This window comes from Malaclemys terrapin, chromosome 18 (genome assembly GCF_027887155.1).
Source record: "Malaclemys terrapin pileata isolate rMalTer1 chromosome 18, rMalTer1.hap1, whole genome shotgun sequence".
Classification (NCBI taxonomy): domain Eukaryota; kingdom Metazoa; phylum Chordata; order Testudines; family Emydidae; genus Malaclemys; species Malaclemys terrapin.
Genome location: NC_071522.1, coordinates 1,287,175 through 1,309,617, shown reverse-complemented (window position 1 = coordinate 1,309,617; position 22,443 = coordinate 1,287,175). Strand labels below are relative to the sequence as shown.

The 22,443-nt window shown below is 52.9% G+C and overlaps 3 protein-coding genes and 1 non-coding gene across 6 annotated transcripts in view; 3 read left to right on the top strand and 1 right to left on the bottom strand.

Moving 5' to 3' along the window:
• Window positions 1-4,585: 4,585 nt before the first annotated feature.
• TSR1 (TSR1 ribosome maturation factor) lies at window positions 4,586-14,349 on the top strand. The gene is made up of 15 exons (XM_054008132.1): window positions 4,586-4,705; window positions 4,785-4,885; window positions 5,033-5,246; window positions 5,505-5,639; window positions 7,347-7,777; window positions 8,530-8,689; window positions 9,262-9,413; window positions 9,756-9,958; window positions 10,419-10,581; window positions 10,882-10,992; window positions 11,502-11,634; window positions 12,213-12,329; window positions 12,608-12,748; window positions 13,178-13,252; window positions 13,417-14,349. Exons 1-15 carry the CDS (start codon window positions 4,600-4,602, stop codon window positions 13,593-13,595), a joined length of 2,421 nt encoding a protein of 806 aa, XP_053864107.1. The 5' UTR covers window positions 4,586-4,599; the 3' UTR covers window positions 13,596-14,349.
• Window positions 11,216-11,306, top strand: LOC128825934 (small nucleolar RNA SNORD91 family). Its single transcript, XR_008442766.1, has one exon. It is a non-coding gene; the product is annotated as a small nucleolar RNA SNORD91 family (small nucleolar RNA).
• Window positions 14,350-15,703: 1,354 nt separating the features above from the next.
• Window positions 15,704-20,974, bottom strand: SRR (serine racemase). The gene is made up of 8 exons (XM_054008135.1): window positions 20,866-20,974; window positions 19,447-19,624; window positions 18,648-18,780; window positions 17,897-18,000; window positions 17,683-17,802; window positions 17,419-17,493; window positions 16,541-16,750; window positions 15,704-16,140 (listed from the first exon to the last, which is right to left on the bottom strand). The coding sequence occupies exons 2-8, from the start codon at window positions 19,612-19,614 to the stop codon at window positions 15,937-15,939; spliced, it is 1,014 nt and encodes a 337-aa protein (XP_053864110.1). The 5' UTR covers window positions 19,615-19,624; window positions 20,866-20,974; the 3' UTR covers window positions 15,704-15,936.
• A 157-nt stretch (window positions 20,975-21,131) lies between these two features.
• SMG6 (SMG6 nonsense mediated mRNA decay factor) overlaps window positions 21,132-22,443 on the top strand; it is a 154,097-nt gene continuing 152,785 nt past the window's right edge. For 2 of the 3 annotated variants that reach the window (XM_054008184.1, XM_054008183.1), the window contains exon 1: window positions 21,136-21,229. In XM_054008184.1, coding sequence (XP_053864159.1) covers window positions 21,136-21,229 — 94 coding nt within the window. Of the gene's footprint in view, window positions 21,230-22,443 lie in introns of all 3 variants that reach the window. The other variant, XM_054008185.1, reaches the window with a different exon arrangement.

Genomic DNA, 22,443 nt, shown 5'->3' with positions numbered 1-22,443 from the left:
ACCCCCAAGACACTTGTATTAAGCCTGCAGCTGGTAACCTCGGTAGCTAGGCTCCTTCCCTGACCTACCATGAGTAATCAAAGTGAAAGCAGAGGGTGTGTATGCAGAATATTTAAAGATCAATGGCTAATTGCTTCCCTGGCTAGTCAGACATTCTGGGTGATTAGTCTTGTCCTGTCTTCCTTTCTCCATCCAAACTGGGATCTCCTTCCGCACTCCCCAGTTTAGTAGGGCTGTGGCCAGGAAATGAGCTTCTATTTGTGCAGAGGGCATAATCAGTAACTTTGGATCTAAGCAAATAAAAAGCCATTTCTTCTCCACCCTGTTCTGTAGGATGAGAGGTACAGGAACATTCATTGCACAATCCTGTGCAGGACCCCGGCAGGATGACATGCTTGGCTCGGTACTGTGCTACCCCAAAGGGACAGAGTTAAGTTATTGGGAAGGGCTTGGTCATCTTTGTGCAGAAGCAGAGGCTTCCAGGAAAGGGGTCTAGAATGGCCAAAGCCCTGATCAGCTAGCTTGCAGTTGCACAACTCTGGTGCCCAGTCTGCAGTAGATGGTTTGAATTCACCTGCTGTGGCTAGCTAAGCCATGGGCAGGAGCCAGAATGTGGTTTCTAAATGGCTGGAGTTCTTGTGTGAAGGGAAAAGCTGTGTGAAGAGAGGGCATTGTAGCTGCGTCCTGGCTCCCCAGCCCCTCTTTCTTGTAAACTCTGTGCCTGGGCTTTGCTAGAGCAGCCAGAATTAACCTAAAATGATGTTTGTTAGTCGGGCGAGGTGCGCTCCCGGACACACGTCTACACAGGGGCTTTGAGTCTGGGGGGTGTGAGGGGAGCTAGGCAAGTGTGACATGGGGTGCAGGGCATTTCCCAGGGGTGACTAACTGGGAGGAGCTGATGTCATTGGGCAGCACTTGAGGCAATTGCCCTCCATGGCATTGAGGTGGCTTGTGACTGAGACTGTCACCTTTTTCTAGGTGCCCCTCTTTCGCCCTTGATGGCTCAGCGGTCATCGTTCTCATTCTAGAGTGACAGCTGGTGCTACTGCCAGACAGAAGACATTGGTCCGCTCTCGGTGCAGCCCTAAATCCAACTGTTTCTGGGTGGGCACAATGATCAGAGCCGGTCTGTGCACAGGGAAATCCGAGCAAACAGCGCTGAGACCTGGAGTGCCAAGTTGTCTTCCCTCCTTGCCAATGGGAAATCTGCATATGAGAGAGAGAGAGAGAGTGTGTGTGTGTGTGTGTGTGTGTGTGTGTGTAAAAAGCTGCTGCTTGCACGGCTTTCCCACAGGCTGGCTTTACTTTGTCATGTACATAGCTGTACAAATCATTAATAAAGTGTTGAAGTAACTGCTGTGAGCTGTGGCTCTGATTTTCCCAGATGTGCCCCTGGGCCCCCGCCTTTCCCCCTCCCCGTTTTGCTCTGATTCCTTCTGTAGGATGGCCCCTACAAACCATACATTTGTCAGTGCCCTTGGTGAGGCAGGTACTTAACAGCGGCTCTACTTGGTAAGCCTGGCATTCATTGGGAGCCTGCTGCTGTGTCTGACTCCAGATCAAATTTGTTCCATTTACAAGTGCCATGATTTCTTTCTAACGGCCAGCTCTGAACGATCCCCCTGAAGTTTGAAAGACCACTGGTTCTCCATCTTGTGTCCTCAGCAGCAGTAAAGGTTCTTCCACCAACTCTGTCCTCGGGGGATACCTGTTGCCGTAGGACGGTTGGCATCAGTAAGCTGGATTAGACGTGGGGTCCATCTAGCCCAGGGGTCGGCAACCTTTCAGAAGTGGTGTGCTGAGTCTTCATTTATTCACTCTAATTTAAGGTTTCGCGTGCCAGTAATACATTTTAACATTTTTAAAGGTCTCTTTCTATAAGTCTATAATATAGAACTAAACTATTGTTGTATGTAAAGTAAATAAGGTTTTTAAAATGTTTAAGAAGCTTCATTTAAAATTAAATTAAAAATGCAGAGCCCCCCGAACTGATAGCCAGGACCCGAGCAGTGTGAGTGCCACTGAAAATCCGTTTGTGTGTGGCCTTCAGCACCCGTGCCATAGGTTGCCTACCCCTGATCTAGCCCATGTCCTGCCTCTGACACCAGCCAGGACCAGCTGCTTCAAAGGAAGATGCAAAAAACTCTGCAGAAGGCGATTATGGAAGAACACGTCCCTCAGGGGCAGTTTTCCTGGCCCCTGCTGGAGAGCGAAAGAGGAGGGTTTATGGCCATCTTACAAAAGGGGCATCCTGCCTACGAAGCTGTGCTCGTTATCTAGGTGAATGTCTCATCCTCCTTTGAATCCCACTAGGCAACTGGTCTCTACGAAATCTTGTAGTAATACGACCCTTGAGTTAATTATTCCTTCAGAGACTTGCAGCTTTGCAAGCAATGTTGTTGCTGATACACAGGCAGGACTGGAATCTGCTCTGGGAGCTGCATTGGCACCATGAACTAGCAGGAGTGATAATCAGTTAACGCTTTGTCACTAGGATGAATTGCCCTGGCCCTGATGCACCCCGGAGAGCTGCTGAGGATTGAAGAGCCTTTTTCACAAGTAGACACCCACTTTTCTAAGCAGAGCGATACTTTAAAGATGCTGTGGCTAGGTCCTGTGCTGCGAGACAAAGGAAATGTCCGCCTCTGAAAGGCAGGGAAGAAAATGCCCTTTTCTGTGGCATCCCCAAATCCTTAGTTTGTGAACTTGAGGGACGAGCTGCCAGCCATTGACGAAGAGCTGTGCTTGGGTCACAAATGAGACTCCTGCCCATTCAAACCAACGCTCTACGGGTAGAGTCTGCAGAATCATCCCCACTTCAGTCCAATGGCTGAATTTCCCCAGTGGCAGGGCTGCTGCCAGGTGCCCAAAGTACTGTGAAACCACAGACCTGCTTCCTCTCACCATGACAAGAGCAAGCTGGTGAAATGCTTGTGGGGAGCTGGGCGTAAGGGTGAGCAGACACCCCCAAGGAGAGAGCACCTGAATCCCCTGGGCCAGCCACAGAAGGGGCAGGTAAGTCATTGCTTCCCATGTAGTTCATATATGGAATAGCCTGCCTCTTCTATTCAGCTGTAAGGCCACTATGTCCCCGTTTGGCGAGAGAGTTAGAGACAGTTGCTGTGGGATTTAAGGCACCTCTCCTTGAAATGCTCCCAGGGGCTAATCTGGCTGGGTTGTAGGGATTGTTGTCAGGGGGTGGGGAATGTTCAACTCCCCTCCCTAACACAAAGGTCTGTCTTCCCCTTTTCTTCTGAGGGGGGGGCTGCTGGGAGCATCACTCCTGTCACCAGGCTCCTTTGCCTGGCTTTGCACTGCACAGTTACAGCTGATGGAAGAAAAGGCGTTTGTCTGTGGCTGTCTCTCTATTTAAAGAGCAGAGGTGGTCATTACTGAAGTGAAAAAGGAAAGTAATGTCATATGGGAAGGCAGAGGAGGGGGGCACTAAGTCATGGCTGCCAGCCAGACCCCATGCATAGCCGTGGCTAAGAACCAGACACTCTTCAGAGCCATCAGAGGAAAGTTTCCTGTCCTAGATGCAGCAGCAGAAGGGGCTTTCCTTGTATTCCACTGCAGCTGGCACTTGGACTGTAACTATCCAGTCTGTTACTGCCCATGTGAATCCTGGAGCTCCCTCACAGGCCAGATCACCATGGCTCAGAGGTGGATATTGATCACTCCAGGGCCTGTTGGAAAGGGGCTTCACCCCTGGGAGGACGGCAGCGTGACTATCCTTGTGACCCCTCCTGTGTATTTCCCCTGCCCCCAGGACTTGCTGCCCTGCACTAGAGTGAGTGAGTGAGGGAGCCAAACAACTTACCTTCAGCCACAGATGGTGCCTAACACCAGTGGCTTTTCCAGCAGAGATGGACACTGCCCACCTCCACTCCTTCCCTGCCTCTCCCCGCACATGCACTGGGCCAGGAGCAAGGCGGGCTCCATGGGGGTGATGCAGGCACGTTCAGATGTTTGCATCTATGTCTATATTGGTGCCTGGGGTGCACGAGCTAGACACTGCCCTAAGGATTGACTCTGATCTCCCAGGAAGGGGAGGGGGAACTGAGCTAACTTCGTGGCTGCCGTTTTCTCTGCTCGTCAAACTACGGCCCCGGTTTGGCTCATGGGAGAGTCGGTATCTGTGTCGCCTTGTGCTGCGTTATCAGGCCCTTGGGCTCAAGCTCCGTTTTGGAAAATGGTGCGTAACAGCTGCTGCTGCCCAGGGAGAGTCTGATCCCCGGCTGCCCCCCCCCGGGCCGCCCTCTGCGGGGCTCCCCGGGGGGGCCCTGGCTTGCTGGGCTCCCGGACCGAGGGGCTGGGACGCGCTGAGCGTGTCTGTCTCCGCCCAGGTATAACGAGCCCGTCGCCGGGGGCTGCAGAGGCCCCTCGGCCCGGCCCGTGACCAGCGGCCTGGTTCCGCCCGGCCCTTCACGCCTGCGCTGACCGGTCTGCTGGGCTCGGCGGCTCCCGGTTCTTCCCGCTTGAACCCCTGCCTGCCCTCCCCACTCCCAGCATGCTCCGCGGGCAGCAGACCGGAAGTGAAGGTGCCATTTCCGGGTGACGCACGTGGCTGCCCTGGAAGCGGAAGTGCTGGGAGGCAAGATGGCGGCGGGCGCGGCGGCCGCGCACCGGGCCGGGGCCCTGAAGCAGCAGAACAAGCCGCACAAGGGGCGGAAGCAGCGCGGAGGGGCCCAGCGCCGGGCGGGAGGTGAGACCCTGTCGGGGCCCGCGGTACCCGCCCTGCCCGGCCGCGGGGGCCCGCGCTAACCGCCGCTCTCTCCCCCTAGGCCGCGTCCCCGCCAAGACCCTGAGCCGCCGCCGGCGGGACCTGACCAAGCCGGACCGGAGGCACCAGGCCCTGCAGCTCCGCAGGCAGCGCAAGGAGGCGGTGAGCGAGCGGGGCGAGCCGCGGGCTGGGGCCGCGGGGAGCGGAGCCTCTGGTGGGCGGGGCGTGACACGCGGTGGGGCCCGGAGCTGCCCGCCCCAGCGGCGATGGGGGGCGGGTAGTTTTATTGTCAGCTGTTTCTGTTCCCAGGTGCTGGCAGAAAAGCGACACCTGGGCAGCAAAGATGGGCCGCCTCACCTGGTGGTGGTGGTCCCACTGCACGCTGGGGTGGTCACCCACGACGCCTTGAGGCTGCTTCAGAGTGACGAATCTGCCCTTGTGCATACGGATGAGAGAGCAGAGGGTTTTGTGCTGCTCTGCCCCCGACTTAAACTGCGCTGGCGCTTTGCGACGGCACCCGTGGGTAAGGAAACCCTGAAGGACTAGGAGGGCTTGTGCTGGGGATATTGCAGATTATGTATTCCTCATGCCACCTTATCTTAAACCAAACTTTGCACCCTCAATGATCTGTACGTTATTCCCTGATAACCAGAAACTTCTGTGTTCAAACTCTGTTCACTATTTATTTTTAACATCATCTTAATAAAATTTTTAATTCCACTGTGTTCCGCTGAAACTCATTAGTGCCTCATTCTGCCATATTCTGATACTGTGTTTCTAGGGAATCTTCACGCTGTGTTAGACCTGGCGAAAGTAGCTGATACCCTGCTGTTCGTACTGGATCCGCTCGATGGCTGGGACAGCGCTGGAGATTACTGCCTCTCTTGCCTCTTTGCGCAGGGGCTCCCCAGCTATGGTAGGTGAATTAAAAAGCAGAGGGTACCCTAGGGGGTTGGAGCGGGGTGTCTAATGAGATTCCAGAGTTCTTGACTGGACACTGGTGCAGTAACCAGGACCCCCATACAGCAGGTAGGGTGCCACTGGATCTTGCTATCTAGAAGCTTGGAGTGCAGATCAGTTGATCTAATGTTATCAGTCCCCCTCTGCCAGTGCACCCCTGTTGGGTTAATGCTGGTGATCTAAAGACATAAGAGACATCTTGGATCCAGGCTGCTGCCTACTCGTTGAACACTTGTTAGCATTTTGACTATTTAAATGCGCCACATAGTGGGCACAAATGAATCTACATCGGTACATCCCCAGCTGGAGGAGCTAAGGGAGACAGAGGTACATAGATGAGACGGTCCCTTCCCCCGTCTAACAGCCTCTGTGCTGTTGAGGAGGATGAAAGTCTCAGGGAAGGAGAACATCCAGCTGCAGCAGAGGGAACTGATCCCATAGTTGGGACCCTCCTTCCAGATGAAAAGAACAGGAGTACTTGTGGCACCTTAGAGACTAACAAATTTATTAGAGCATAAGCTTTCGTGGACTACAGCCCACTTCTTCGGATGCATATAGAATGGAACATATATTGAGGAGATATATATACACACATACAGAGAGCATGAACAGGTGGGAGTTGTCTTACCAACTCTGAGAGGCCAATTAAGTAAGAGAAAAAAAAAAACTTTTGAAGTGATAATCAAGCTAGCCCAGTACAGACAGGTTGATAAGAAGTGTGAGAATACTTACAAGGGGAGATAGATTCAATGTTTGTAATGGCTCAGCCATTCCCAATCCTTATTCAATCCTTTGTTGATTGTGTCTAGTTTGCATATCAATTCTAGCTCTGCAGTCTCTCGTTGGAGTCTGTTTTTGAAGTTTTTCTGTTGTAATATAGCCACCCGCAGGTCAGTCACTGAATGACCAGACAGGTTAAAATGTTCTCCCACTGGTTTTTGAGTATTATGATTCTTGATGTCAGATTTGTGTCCATTAATTCTTTTGCGTAGAGACTGTCCGGTTTGGCCAATGTACATGGCAGAGGGGCATTGCTGGCACAAAGTACTCCTGTTCTTTTTGCGGATACAGACTAACACGGCTGCTACTCTGAATCCTTCCAGATGATGATGTGGTATCTGCTCGCACTGAGGATACCTCTCCGGAGGAGGGAACCCCAGTTATTAGGAAGGGACAGTTATTAGTAATGGGTGATTCGATCATTAGAAACAGATAGCTGGGTTTGCAATGAGTGGGAGAACCACATGGTGACTTACCTGCCTGGTGCGAAGGTTATGGATCTCTTGAGCCATCTAGATAGACTTGCGTGCTGGGGAGGAGCATTTTGGCGGTGACACCTCTTGATGACACTGCTTCTTGGCGGCATTTCGGCGGATGCTTATCCAGCGGCCAGTACGCGGGCGCACATAAATGCCCCGGCGGGTGCCATGGCGCTGGCGGGCACCACATTGGGGACCACTGCCCTAGCCTCTGTTGGCAGAAGCTGGGAATGGGCGACGGGATGGATCACTTGATGATTACCTGTTCTGTTCATTCCCTCTGGGGCACCTGGCACTGGCCACTGTCAGAAGACAGGATACTGGGCTAGATGGACCATAGGTCTGACCCAGTATGGCTTTTTGAATTTTGACTGTTAACTGCTGTTCTCTTTGCTGTCTGCTAGCCCTTGCTGTCCATGGAGTCACTGATCTCCCACAGAAGAAACAGACAGATGCTAAGAAGAAATTGGGCAAAGCTATTGAGAAGCGCTTCCCGGAGGCCAAACTCTTCCCCCTGAACACCGAGCAAGAGTCTTTGTTGTTGCTGAGGCATCTTGCTGCCCAGAAGCAGCGGCACCTTGCTTTCCGTGATAGACGGGCCTATCTGCTTGCCCAAGAGGCTGAGTTTATGCCCAGCCACGATAGTGACTTGGTGGGGACCTTGAAGGTATCTGGCTTCGTTCGGGGACGGACCCTCAATGTAAACAGCCTGGTGCATATTGTGGGACATGGAGACTTCCAGATGAGTCAGGTTGATGCCCCTCCAGACCCCTTCTCTCTCAACCCCCGAGTGGCTAAAGGGCAGCAGAGGAAGGGCCAGGACATGGAAATACAGGTAGGATGGAGTTCTGGACTCTGAGTGGCCCACTGAGAGTTATCTGTTCCCTGGTAATCGTTTAGAAGCTGCAGGATCTTTGAACCAATTTTCTCTAGAACTGGATTAAGATTCACTTACTCAGCAGATGGGTCTAATAAATCTTTCTGAAGGCAAAACACTCAGCAAGTAGTGATCAGTGACTCACAAATAGGTAGCTCATTAGGACAATTACCTCGCCGTTCCTCCAGCACTGGACAGTACAGCTTTAACCTCCCTTGTTACACACACTTATTTATAACTCTTTGTTCTCTTCTTTTATACATATGTTATTAGTCTTTCATTTCCATGCTAACTCCTCTCCCCCATCAGTGCAGGTTTTGTGTTAGTTCAAACTCCTCTTTATTTTTTGTAGTTACTTTAGCTTTTCTCCTTCTCACACTCTTCAATTTCTTACGCATGTAGTTCTTCTTATGCTTATGTTAAATGTTATCAGAACAGACTATGAAAAGCCACAGTAGGCTTCTGTCAGGCCTAAATATGCCTTAGCTCCCAACAGTCAGCACCTGTGGTCATGCAGTCAGGTTGGTTCAAGGCAGACTATAAAGCTTTGCCCTCTTAGAGAACCTCTTTGGACAGAGCACAGTGTTCACAATGAGCATAGGGTGTGCTGTGGATGAGTACTTGGGTTGTGGTGGGGCTAGTCCTTTGCTACAAACTGCGATGTGCAGCTTGAATTGGGTGGGTTCTCACTTAATGACTTTGTCTGCTAGGATGATTCTGTAAACGGTGCTGTTGAGATGGAGGAAGTCATTAAGGTCCTGATGAAGGCAGATCCTAGAAGACAGGAGTCTTTGCAATCAGAGGTGATTCCTGACCCCATGGAGGGGGAACAGACCTGGCCCACTGAGGAGGAGCTGAAAGAGGCAGATGGTCAGTGCTGGCAATATTTATCTAGCCTTTCCTTAGGTTATTGGTGAAGTTTTTAATTTTTACGAGCTCTAGCTGAGAAGCTTAAGGCTGGGCATGATATCTAGTTTTGAACCCAGGCCCCTCTCGACTCCTATTTCCAGCCTCTTCCTCTGACGTTGGGCTGCATAGCTTCTCCAGTTTGATCCTGAATTTGGGCTGGCCAGATCGTTGGAGAGCACGTCATGGGATCCCGAGCATCTGTCTGCTGATGGCCATATAGTGCAGAGTTATTCCTAACTGCTCTGTGAGGGAATGAGCTGTGCTCTCCAGTCCTGGCATTCGTGATGATGAATGGTGAAATCCCAGGGATGTGTGAACAGTCTCTGGATTCTGGTTACTGATTTCTGCACAGAGAAGATACATTGCTGTAAATCCGTCCACGTGTTTCATATAACTTGCTCTTCAGTCTGACTGTCCACACAGCTGTAAAGGGGAACTAGAGGGAGCAGCCTAGTGCCATGTCTGGCATTACTGTAGGTAAAGAGGAGGGGGAGAGGGGCTATGCAGTACTAACCACTCTGGGAATCTGGCAGAGTCCCTGAAGGAAAGGAGGAAGGTGGTGAAGGTCCCCAAGGGAACATCCAACTACCAGGCTGCGTGGATTGTGGAGGATGGAGATGATGGCAGTGAGGAGGAGGAGGAGGACAACCTGGAGGATGAAGATTTGATGGAAGAGGCTTCCCAGGTAACAAGAGATGGATATTGTAGGTTGTATCCAAGTACTAGTGTGCTTGCCACCCTGCAAACCCTCTCTGTTCTTTCCACACCCAGACAGGCAGTATAAGGGCACAACATACAGCCAGGCTGGTGTCCACATTTCAAAGGGGTAAAGTCTATGCAGCCACATGCCCCTTTGTATTGCTCCCTCTGGCATAGTCAGCTACCCTCTTATCTAAACTCCAGCAGGGGCTGTGCTCTGCGTTGTACAAGATGCAGGCAGCCCCTGCAGTGTTGCCTGGAGTGTGGGTGTAAGTACACGTGCCTGTGGACTCTGCACATCAAGAGCAGTATATGCTGTCTGTGGCAGGCTGGGGAAAGCAGCGAGGAGGAGGAGCTTGAAGAGGAGGAGTGTGAGACCATGACAGTAGCAGAGTCTGCTCGGGACGACCTATACGACGAGACGCTGGATGAGGATGAGGAGCAGATGTTGGAGAAGTACAAGCAGGAGAGATTGGATCAAATGTTCCCAGATGAGGTGGACACCCCCCGCAACTTGCCTGCCAGAGTCCGGTAAGAAACCTCATGCCAGGATGGAAGGAGTGCGTTTGCTAGTGACTCTCCCTGGAGATGTCCTGGCTTTGAGACTGGCAGTGTGCAATGGGGGATGGGACTGAGCATGCTCTAGTTTGCCTAGTGAAATTGGTGGGGTTTTCCTGTAGTGAGAACCCATGTGGGTGATTGCATCAAACTAGACCCTTCCTCTGTGCCTGTCTGATCCAGTGGGCTGGTGCAGTGACAGTTCCCTTCTGTGTGGCTCATTTGGGGGCTGATGGCATCAGGATGTTCCTGACTGTCTGTGATCAGATCTCTCCTATGAGGAGGATGAATTCCCCCTTGCTCTCTGTGAGACCCTGTGTGGTGTAAGTCCCTGTAAAGGTATAATGCAGATGTCCTCACATGGGGCAAGGGTATTTGCTTGCTAACTGCTATAGGATTTGTTGAGTAAAGTCTCTGAAACTCTGTCCTCCAGGTTCCAGAAGTACAGGGGGCTCAAAAGTTTCCGGACTTCTCCTTGGGATCCCAAAGAGAATCTCCCCAGGGATTATGCCAGGATCTTCCAGTTCCAGGACTTCTCCCGAACTAGGAAGCATGTCTTCCGGCAGATAGAGAAAGAGGAAACCGAAGGGGCCGCGGTACCTGCCTTTCCTTGGCTAATTTATCTTCCCCCATGTTGTCCATCTCTCCTCCTTCCCTGCTGTGTTTCCTCGCTCTTGGCAGGCGAGGTGTGGTAGTGAAGTTGAGGCACTGCTGGTTGCTGGCTAGGCCTGTTCGTGTGTTGTAGGTAAAGCCCAGGTAGTACTGGTGTCCTGTTTTCTCTACCCCACAGCCTGTGTGCCTAGGCCACTCCCCACATGCATGCTCCATCTTGCTCCTTCGCACCTTGACAGCAGGGAACCTGCATTAACTGTTGTTCTGCACTTCTCTCTCGACAGGTTGGCTGGTACGTTACGCTTCACATCTGTAGTGTTCCTAGCTCAGTGATGGAGAGTTTCAGGCAGGGGCTGCCTCTGGTCCTATTCTCACTGCTTCCCCATGAGCAAAAGGTGAGTGTGCCACAGACTGTAACCTGCCATCACCCAGAAGAGCTGGAAAGCCATTGTGCCTCTTTCCCCTCCGGCTGATACAGGCTTGGCGTTCTCCTGGCCTTCCTGGGGCCTTTGCTGGGAGGAGAAGGTCTGAGTGTACAAGGAATTCAGTTCAAATCTTCTTGTGCTGGTTGGGGTTGAAGCTGTTTCTGCAGGTCCTGGGGGTCACATCAGAATAGCAGGGAGATGGCCATGATGGTTTAAACCAGAACGTCTGAACCTGGCTGAAATTTTGCTGATGAACCCTTTTTGGCTCTGAGGCGTCTCTGGTGGGGGTAGGGATTCTCTGGCATAAAAGGAAGATCTGGCAGCACTTTGGCTAAAGCACCTGGGCTGTGAGCTGTTGAGACACTGGAGACATCTGGCTTGCGGAGCTATTCTGTATTATCCATGGCTTTCAACTTTGCAACCCTGCCGTTCCAGGTGAGCGCGGCCCCTCAGCATTGCCTTTCTCCCTCTCTCTGCAGATGTCTGTGCTGAACTTTGCAGTGAGGCGGCACCTGGGCAACAATGAGACAGTGAAAGCCAAGGAGGAGTTGATCTTCCACTGTGGGTTCAGGCGCTTCCGCGCCTCCCCTCTGTACTCCCAGCATAGCTCAGGTGGGTGTCGGACCCACTAGTGGACAAACTGCATATAGAGGGTGGGGCCCTTTGCTCCCTTTCTGTGCAGACCCCCTCCTGGCTGGGGTCTTTGGGGGGGAAACCTGGGATGGCTGAAGGGACTCTGAGGACTTGCATATCTTGGCTGTTGGGCTTCAACGGATGGACTCAATTCCTTTCCCCTTTGAGGGGGCTGGATTGGCCTGGGCAGCACGTGGTTCCCTGGGACTGTGAGGAAGTGGTACTGGTAGGGCTCGTCCTTGCTCGGGATTGGACGAGGCTCTATAATTTGAATTGGTGATCTCCTTTCCCAAGGGGTTGGCTCTCAACAGCCTATTGTGATGGTGGAGGGAGGGGGGCTGCGTGTGACCCACAACCCCGTGCTGCTGAGGTTGCTCCCAAGGCTGAGCAGAAGGAGGGAGCGGACGGACCTGAAGAGTGTTCCCTGAGCAATGTGCTGACAGTCCAAATTAGTGTGTGTTGTGGCTGGCCTGCTGCTTGTTGGTGTTGGGTCCTGGAGCTCCCCTGCCGGCCACTGGCTGGTAACTGAGTTTTACTTGGTGCTTTCTCTCTTCTAGCTGATAAGCACAAGTTGGAGCGTTTCCTGCGGCCTGATGCAGCCCTGGTGGTGACTGTTTATGCTCCCATCACTTTTCCCCCAGCCTCGGTGCTACTGTTTAAACAAAGGAGTAACGGTAAGTCAGTGAGTGCTGAGGGGGTGACTGAATGAGAAATGAAAGCTAATCCTAGCAGCAGGGGTTTCCAGCTTCCATTGATGGATCTGGGTCCCATTCTCCAATACTGCCACACATCTGACGTGCCTTAATCATCTGTCGGGCTCTGAGAGGATGAACTTGCCCATCTCCTCTCCCTCAGGCTCTGGAGTAATGGCCCTGTCCTTATTCTTGCTGTGGGGACTGCCCTGCTCTAGGACCCACTGAGCAGTGGCATTTATATTAGCTCTGCTCCACAGGCATGCACGACCTCATTGCCACAGGCTTTCTGCTCTCGGTGGATCCAGACAGAATCATCATCAAGAGGCTGGTGCTCAGTGGTCACCCTTTCAAGATCTTCAGCAAGACTGCTGTAGTGCGGTACATGCTCTTTAACAGAGGTACGTGGCGTGTGTGGGGGGGGGGAGGGATGGTACAGCAGGTCCTGTGTGCCCCTAGAGACCCTGCGGTTCCATAGGAAAGTCTGTCATGACTTCCAATAACTGGAGCCTTTCAGACCTGGAAGTGCAGAGCTGAGCTCTTGTGAACATTCGGACATACGTGTTGACGTGACCCAGATATCTCAGCAAGTGTCCCGTGCCCTGCAGAGAGGCTCTCGTGTTCTGAGCAAACCCATCCATGCAGCAGTGATTCTGTTTCGCCTATAGGTGAATGCACACTATAGCTCTTTGGCCAGTGTGCCGCTGCTCGTCATACTCACAGCTGCTCTGGGTAGTCGCTCAAGCAGCCTGACTCCTGCCTGGTTTGCTAGCTATGTGGCAGGGTGCTGGGGAGCTGTTTCTCATGTGTCTCTTGTCTTTGATCTGCAGAGGATGTGCTGTGGTTTAAGCCGGTGGAGCTGAGGACCAAGTGGGGCCGCAGAGGACACATCACGGAGCCGCTAGGTAGGCCGGGTTTGACATGCGTTGTTGCCTTGCTTTCCTCTCATGGTGTTGGGCCACAATCACTGTCCCTGCATCCCTACTCAAACACTGTCTGCTCTTCCCTGGGCTGGGGAAGAGGAACAGGCAAAATGCAGCTAACAGCTTCTGTTGCTTTCTTTGCCTAGGGACTCATGGTCACATGAAGTGTCATTTTGATGGCCAGCTGAAATCCCAGGACACGGTGCTGCTGAATCTGTACAAACGCATCTTCCCTAAATGGACTTATGACCCGCATGTGCCGGAGCCGGTACCATGGGTGAGAAACGAACAGCAGCTCCCCATGCAGGAGGTGGAGATGGAATAACTCTCCAGGCCTAGCGTGACTGCTGTGGTTCGCAGCTCCTGCACCCCATGTGGGTGCTTGGCTGTTCCAAGCCTCGTGAGAAGTAGGGAGAACTGCCCTGGACTTGTTAGCGCTGTGCCTTTCCTGGGGTTTGTGTCCAGCATTCACGCTGGCTGCTGCAGCATTAGATCTGGCTCACAACTGCCTATGTCCTGGACTCCAATGTCAGTTTATTTCAATGGTAAATTTATCTTCACTTCAATTAAAGTCCAAGTGGCCGCTTTCTTGCAGCGGGGGCATGGCTGGATCGAGTTATTGTGCACACTGGGCATGCAGGCTTTGCTCAGTCCCTCCTGCCAGGCTAGAAGCTCCTGAAGCTGCACTAGGGATTCTGTGTTTCACCCCCTCCCCTGCCATTTGTGTGTAACTTGAGAACATAAAAACATAGGCTGCCATATGGGGTCAGACTAATGGTCCATCTAGCCCAGCATCCTGTCTCCAACAGTGGCCAGTATCAGAGCTTCAGGGGGAGCGTACAGAACTGGGCAGTTGGGGTGATCCACCCGTCTTCCCTTCCCAACAGTCAGACATGGGGTTGCATCTCTGACCATCTTGGCTAATAGCCATTGATGGACCTATCCTTTATCTCGTTCTTCACCGAACCCAGTTATACTTTTGGCCATCAACATCCCATGGCAATGAGTTCCACAGTTTAACTTGCCATTGTGTGGAAAAAGTACTTCCTCTTGTTTGTATTAAACCTGATGCCTATTAATTTCATTGGTACTGGTTGTCATATTGTGCGAAAGGGTCAATAACACTTTTTCTACTCCATTCATGATTTTATAGACTGTCCTCTTTTTTCTAAGCTAACAGCCCTAATCTTTTTAGTCTCTCCTCGGATGGAAGCCGGTCCATATCCTTGATCATCTTTGTTTTCCTTCTCCAAATCTTTTTCCACTATAACCTTTTTGAGGTAGGAAGACCAGAACTGGACACTGTATTCATGGTGTGGGCACATGGTGTGAGCATTACAAAATTCTCGGTCTTATTTTCTATCCATTTCCTCATTGTTATCTTTTTTGACTGCTGTTGTGCATTGAGCTGAGGTTTTCAGAGAACTATCCATTGTGATACCAAGATCCTTCTTGATTTGCTGCACCCAACCAAAAGAGTGAGAACTCTGTTTTTTTCCGACAGTGGTAACCACTAATGTAGAACCTATCATCATATGCGTGTAGTTGGGATTATTTTTGCCAATGTGCATCACTTCACACTTATCAATGTTGAATTTCATCTGCCAGTTCCTGAGAGCGCCCCCTGTGACTCTTGATTAATGAATAATTTTGTATCATCTGCAGACTTTGCAGATCATTATTGGATACGTTGAACAGCACAAGTCCCTGCACAGAGCCTTGGGGGACCCCACTGTTCTCTCTGCATTATGAAAACTATTTATTCCTACCCTTTGTTTCCTATCTTGAACCAAGTATCAGAGGGGTAGCCGTGTTAGTCTGAATCTGTAAAAAGCAACAGAGGGTCCTGTGGCACCTTTAAGACTAACAGAAGTATTGGGAGCATAAGCTTTCGTGGGTAAGAACCTCACTTCTTCAGATGCAGCCATGAGAGGACCTACCCGCCGCCTTCTATGTCGACTTAGTTTTCTTAAGAGCTTTTGGTGAGAGACCTTGTCAAAGGCTTTCTGAAAAACCAAGTACACCCTCCAAGAATTGTAATAGATTGGTGAGGCGTGACTTCTCTTTACAAATGTGCGGTTGGCTCTTCCCAATAAACTGTGTTTGTCTAACTTAGCGCCTGTCCCATGAGAGCACAGGGTCAGACTTTACCACAGTCTTCTGCTGCTGAACACGCAAGTGATCTCTCCAAGCAGCATAGGCTTGGGCCCCAGACAGGGGGTAGCTGCATGAAACTCATTCCAACCGCCTGCCTAGGGAGGCTGAGAGACCAGCTCTTTGGCTCCACCCACCTGTACCAGGTTAAGAGCAGCACCAGCTGCTCCTTGAGATGACAAGGTTTTCCCACTTCCTTAGAAATCAATCCTTTTTGCTCATGTTTTTTTATTATTATTATTTATTATTAAAATAAAAAATATAGAGAGATACCTATCTCATAGAACTGGAAGGGACCCCGAAAGGTCATCGAGTCCAGCTCCCTGTCTTCACTAGCAGGACCAAATATTGATTTTGCTCCAGATCCCTAAGTGGCCCTCTCAGGGATTGAACTCACAACCCTGGGTTTAGCAGACTAATGCTCAAACCAAACTCCCAGAGGCCCCACTGTGCAAACACAGCACCAGGCTCTAAGAAACAGCCCAGTTTCTCACTCCTGGGAGAAAGGCTGATCAGTTTCCATTTGCCTCTTTGCCAGGTGGGCTGAGCCAGGCCAGGGTGCCTAGGTCTACGTTTCCTCCACACAGCACAATGCAAACGTTCTTCACTTCCTGGGAGACTGAGCAAAACTGCTCAGAGAGCACAGCAGCCACTCCCACTCCAGCTGTTGGCTCAATAAGCAGCTTCATCCTCTCCCACACCAGCTGTGTTGCTTGCTGTTGGGGCAGAGAAGAGCAGTTACGGTGCTGGTAAATATTGTTCTAAGCCTTAGGTACACCCCACTGCATAAAGCGAGGGACTGGGCACGATACACAGCCCTTGTCATGGCGCTGTGGGCGATGCTTTGGGGAGGCACAGGCCACAGCTGTGGGCGTCTGTTGATAACAATTATGGGAAAAGGCTGGGACCCTAAAGTCACCGGCAACCGGCAGTGTGGAGCTGAAGAATGCCATGGGAGGAAATGGAGGAGGCCCAGGCAGCATGGCAGACAGCGATCATCCTTTGAAGGGGATCACGACTCCTGCTTCATGCTACAGCATGGGAGGGCAAGGTGTGTGAATGGAGGCACCTGGGCTGGGCCGTTACAGCAAGAAAGTGCTTGGAGTTAATGCTTACCTGGATCTCCGCCTCTGTGACTGTCAGCACATCATCCACCAAATCCTTAATGATAGGCCAGGTGTTCGGTCCAATGCTGGTTTTAACACTGTCTGCTATGGTGTCTGGGGGATGGCGGTTGGGGGTGAGTTCCCCTGTCAGCTTTGACCTGTAGCAGTCATCTGCATTGCATGGTTCAGCAGCATACACTCTTATGTCCGGTCTCAAAGCCTGCCCAAAGGAAGAGCAGGGGATGAGTTTGGAACTTGCTGGTGAACATGGCAGGCCAGGCCGCATTGTGCCTTAACTCCCATGTTCTGTAGCTGTTTGGGCTGGGGCAGGCCTTTCGCCTGCCATGGCAATCTTCCCCGCCAGCAGAGTGTGTCTGGCATTTGCTGGTGTGACGAATCAGAGAGCAACCACTGTTGAGCCAGGAGCAGGTTCCTTCATCTACTGCAGGCAGAGGACGAGCTTCTCCTAACAGCAACTAATCTCCTTACTCGGCATTGCAACTCGGCCCTGAAGGATGACTGAGTGCCCAGCTCTGCTCAGGCTGCCAGTATCTCCCATCTGCCTCTGTTCCTGCTGGAAGTGGCACCATTTTATTCTGTATCGTGGCATGAGGCTTAAACTAGAGTGTGTCAGCTGCAGTGATCTGTCCTGGTTGCTTTCAATGCAACCTGGACCTGCAGGGGAGAGTGCTAACGAACTCTACAGTACCTCCTGATCCAAACACAGGAAGAGAGAGAGGGTCAACTACAAATCCAAGCTGAGTTCAGATGCTGTGTGACTCAGAGAACTTCCTCCTCACAAGGTGAAATGCTCATTTTCAGACACCAGTAACTCCTCAGTCCCCCCCTTCCTGAGGAGAAATGCAGCCAAAATAGGAGATTTCTTACCTTGACAGCCACTGCTATTCCAGCAACCATCCCTCCTCCTCCAACGGGAACCACCAGTGCATTCACCTGGGGTACCTAGCACAACAGAGACCAAGAGACAAACGCTGTCTTGTGACTGCTCCTAAACGGCTCGCTCCCTGGAGGCTGGCTCCAAGTCCTGATGGACTAATTCTGGCTTCCCTGACCCCTGCAGCGGGAGCAGATGTGTCCCCCTGCTTGTTCTCTCCTGCCTAATCGGAAAAGTGCCAGGGGAGGAGGTCTCACCTGCTGCAGCACCTCCAGTGCTATAGTGCCTTGGCCTGCAATCACAGCAGGATCCTGATTGGGGTGCACCATCACGCCTTCCTTCTCCTGAACTGTCCGAGCTGCCACCTCCACTCGGGACTGGGGAGACAGACCAGGCACAAAAATTGTTAATGCCCCTGTGTGTGAACAAAGCCAAAGTACCCTGCTGTGCTGCCCCCTGCCTCCCCCTTACCTCATCAGTGGGCTCACATAATATCAGCCTGGCTCCATAGGAGCAGATGGCAGCTTTCTTACAGACTGGCGCTGTGCGAGGCACCACGACATAGGCAGGAATCCCTGTGGAATGAAAGGACTGGACAATGATGGGGGCCCGGCCGCAGAGGCACGTCCCCTGCTCGGCTGAGAGTGGGTCGGACAGACATGGAGCAGAGGATACCCCCAGGAGAGAAAACCAACTCAGCTGTGACCAGGCCCTTTGCAGGTAGCTTCACGTGGTGGTGCGTGCGGGACAGGGACGTGAAACTGCATTAGAGCTCAGCTGCACCCTGCGCTGCTGCAGTGGGAGTTCCTGGCTCTATCTGCACCAGCCTGTGGATGCATCCAAGCAGGGAAACCCTCGGCCCTGCTGGTTCACAGTCCTGTCTGGGATTAACCCACCCGGCTGCGTGGCAAAGACCTGGGGCGTGCTTACTCCAAGGAATCCCCATGTGTAGTTAAGTCAGGCAGGGACTGAGCTGCAGGCTGGATGCTGAGCCAGCTGTGTGCTGGGAGCCAGAGCTACCCCTTGGCATCCGCTCCTGAGCACTGGCAGGCTTCCCCTGGGGTAACCAGCCAGCTCAGCTGCCAGCGAAAGACCCGAGCAAAGGGCTGCCCTTCCCTTATTGCTCTCAGTAGCGCGTTTGCTGCTGGAGAAATGAAGGGGCAAGTGGGGGGGGGGCAGCCCCGCCCCGCCCCGCATGGCCAAGAAATTGGCTCCCTGTTACCTTCCACTTTAGCTGCAAAGGCAAGAGCTTGGCCATGGTTTCCACTACTGTGTGTCACAACAGCCTTGGGCTGCTCTCTGTCGCCCTGGGCTGCACGAACCAGACTTCTGACGGCATTCAGTGCACCTCGGACCTGGGGAGAGACCACAGGTAGAGTGAACCTGCAAAGCCTCAGCTCTCCATGCTCAGATGGGGCAGGGTTTGCTGCTGCTGTTGTGCCCTAGCTGACAGCAGCAAGGGGAGGTGGAGAAGCTGCTCCCCTGCACCCTTTTTAATGGATGCTTTCCCCAGCAAGGGGGCAGCTGTAGATCCCTAGAACCAATACAGCACCAATGCCAGCTTCCCTTCCTCCCCCTGAGCCCCTAACTGCAGGAGTCCTCAGCGTCTGTAATGACCCATTTAACCATCTCTTGCTGGGGCTGCCAAGAAGTGCTTGTACGTGGTGGCTGCCCAGTAGGAAGCGGACAGGGGCCACCAACCTTGTTTCCTGGGGTAGAGGAATGGTAATTTCTAGTCCCTATTGCTCTGGAGCTAGAGTTGAATTGTGTCCAAAGCTGGCCGGGCCTGAGGGCCAACCTGCCCTTGGACTCATACTGCGTGTTCTGCAGCATTTAAGTGCTGAAAGCAGCGATTCTCCCTTTGTACAGATGCTAATGGGGCACACTTTTGTATTTGAGCAATTGCTTCTCAAATCCAACCCCCGGTCAGACCCTGTACCCTTTCCTCTGAGACAGCAGAGCTAGGCAGGAGGGTGGGTCAGGCTGCTCCCCGCACTGTGCCATTAATGTGTCAGCTTTACCTTAAAGGAACCAGTCTTCTGGAAGAGCTCACACTTGAAGAAGAGTCTGTGGCCGGCTAACTCGTCTAGGCTGGAACTGGTTAGGATGGGGGTGAGGTGAATAAGGCCATGGAGTCTTGACTGTGCAGCTTCAACATCTGCCAGTGAGATGCAGTATGGAGAGGACATGTTCCATAAGCTGAGGAGGGGAAGAGAGAGGCTGGAAATGCATCCTATTGCAGGAGGGAGCCTGCCTCACCAGTCATGGAAGGAGTGCAGAAGAGCACAGGGGGTCCCTATGCACCACTCTGAATCAATATCTCCTTAGCTGTGTCTGGACACTGTTTGGGCCCAAAACACAGGGTAGGGTTAAGTTTTAAACACTTGACAAATTTGAAATTTAAAAGGAAAGTCCATGGAATCAATTTTGCTGTTGGGTTAGGATGGTTGTCACAGCAGCCTGTAGCTGTGAACTAGTGCCGGTGCCAGCTCCAGACCTGTTTGTGTTCTCTCTAGGGAGTGAAATGAGCCAGCTACTGGCTGGCTTGTATGCAGGGAGGGTGTCACAGGATTACCTTTCAACAGCTAAATCCAGGGGCTGGGTGGTATGTCCTACTCTCCCTTTCTGTGAACACTCCATGTAAGCACCAGCTCTATTTGAATAGTGTTTACCTATCGCTAGTGTAAGTAAATATTTCTGTTGGTGGACTTGGAAGAGAGAAACAATGCTCCCTGTTTACTGTGCCCCCTGCTGCACGTGCCCTTCGAAAGAGGAAACCGCGAGAAATAGAAAAAGACTAAAACCCCAGGAATGGGACAGAGGGGAACTCAAACTACTGTGCAGCGTAAGTGCACAGACTTGCCCCTGTTTGCAGTAGGCACTGGCAATAGGAGGTTCCCCACGGGTGGTGTTGCTGGAGTGACTGACTTGGACCGATCCTTCCCCATGGCCGTGTTTTAAGGAGGTAGAAGAGCTGGGGGAGAGGGTGATAGGAATCTGCTTTCCTGAATCACTTCTGCACCTGACCCAGCGGGTGTCTCCTAGGAGTGAGCCCTGCACAGCCAGACACCAGTGCGCACTGTAGTGCTGCTCTTCGGCCTGGGTCTTCATTTCCCCGGGGTGTCAAAGCTCGGTCAGCTTCGCGCCGCCCAGAGGATTCGGGGGCCCTTCCAGACAAAAAAAGTTGCAATGCTATAGAATACTATGGGCTCGTGGGGGCTCTTGCGGGGCCTGGGACAAATTGCCCCACTTGCCCCCTCCGGGGGCCTGTACCGCCCTGCCGAGAACGGAGCTGGTGCATAGGGGTACGAGCCCCCAGGCCCGTCTCCACGCGTGCTCAGCTTTGCTGGGCGTTACAATCCTGTACGGCCCGGGCGTGCGCGGCCCGCGCCACGGGGAGGGGCCCGGCACGCGCTCAGCAGCCGCACGGGGGCGCGCACCTGGCCCTGGCCGCTCTCGCCAGCGCTCTGCGGACTGGGACCCCCGAGCTCCCGTCAGTCAATCCCCGCGGCGGCCCGGGACAGGGTCGGGCCCAAGGGCGCGCGTCACGTGGGCTGAGGGGGCGTGTCCGGGCGGCGCGTGTGCGCTAGGGCGGCCGGAGCCTCTCGGCTTGGCGCATGCGCGTTAGGAGCGGAGGAGTTGGGCCCGCCCGGCTGCCGTCCGCCCCCTCCCGCGGGAGTGGGGCCGTAGGGGGCGGGGCGGGAGCGAAGATGGCGGCGGAGCTGGAGCGGGTGCGCATCTCGGCCGCGGAGCTGAGGGGCAGCCTGGCGGCGTTGGGGAGGGCCCCGGGGGGCGGGGGCCGAGGTGAGACTTCAGGGCCCGGCGGGTTGGGCCCCTCCCCTTCCCCGGTAGAGCCCCGCGACCCCCGGGCTGGGCCCCGCCGCGAGGGAGCAGCTGCGGCCCGAGCTCGCCTGCCTCGCGCGAGGGGAGGGGGCCGCGCCGCGTGGGGCTCTCACGCGAGCCCGCAGGGCGCGTTAAAGCCGTTGGCTGCCGTGACCTGCTGGCTCGCGCGAGCCCCGGGGCTCGCCTGGGGGGTCCTGCTGGGGCAGGGTCCGACAATGCCTTCAAAGCACCTGCCTCCGACCCCCGGGGCCCCGCCAGTCCTGGGCTTTCCCGCTCTCGTCACGTTGGATGCTTGTCTCCCCCTTGGCATCTGTGACAGACCCAGCCAAGCCGGGGGGAACGAACTGACTGAAACGGACTATACCCAATAGGTGCAAAGTAAACTGAAAACACAGAAGAATATTCCCCCCCCCCAACACTTTCTCTTTTAGGACTGTGAGGTGTTACGTGTAACAGTAATAAACAGTTTTGTGACAAGTGTGATTTTACATTGATCACATCCTCTCAAAATAAAGTCTCCTTATTGTGCTGGGTGCAGCTGGTTAGTTGCAGAGCCTTGTTCTGGATCTGAGTTTATTTCTGCTGCGAGGCTACTGGACTGAATCTCCTCTTACTGTGTGCCGCTCTCTGTGCTCTAACTTCTCCAGTTCTCTTTGCAGTTTGGTTTGTCATCCTATGTGACGGCCACCTCTCCATTGTTGGAGTTCAGTTTACATCAAAGGAACACCCAGCGTTGAAATATGTACGGCACAGAGAGGGGTCTTGAGTTTACTTGATGCTCGAGCCCAGAAAACCTCTGTACATGCTGAAAAGAGTCTGTATTGGGCTGCAGCTAGCCCTAAATGTGTGAAAACTGATAGGTGCTCTCACTATTGGGCCAGAAGTAGCTGCACAACTTGCCTGTAAGAGTCTCTGCACTCCCTGTTGAGAAACACTGAGTCCATGAGACGTTAAAGTCAATAATCCGTGTATGGTATTCTGAAAGCTGCATGTCCCAGCAGAGGTATATTTGCATCCTCTTAAGTTCCTTCTGCCTGCTTCCAAGTGCAGAGCTTGCTTAGGTTGTGCTGCTGGCCAGTGGTGGCCAGTTAGGTTCTGCAGAGCTCTTGGCCTGCGTTCTCATCTTCTTTACTGGCTTCTTATGTTGTGCTTGTCACTGGTCTCCATTTCATTGC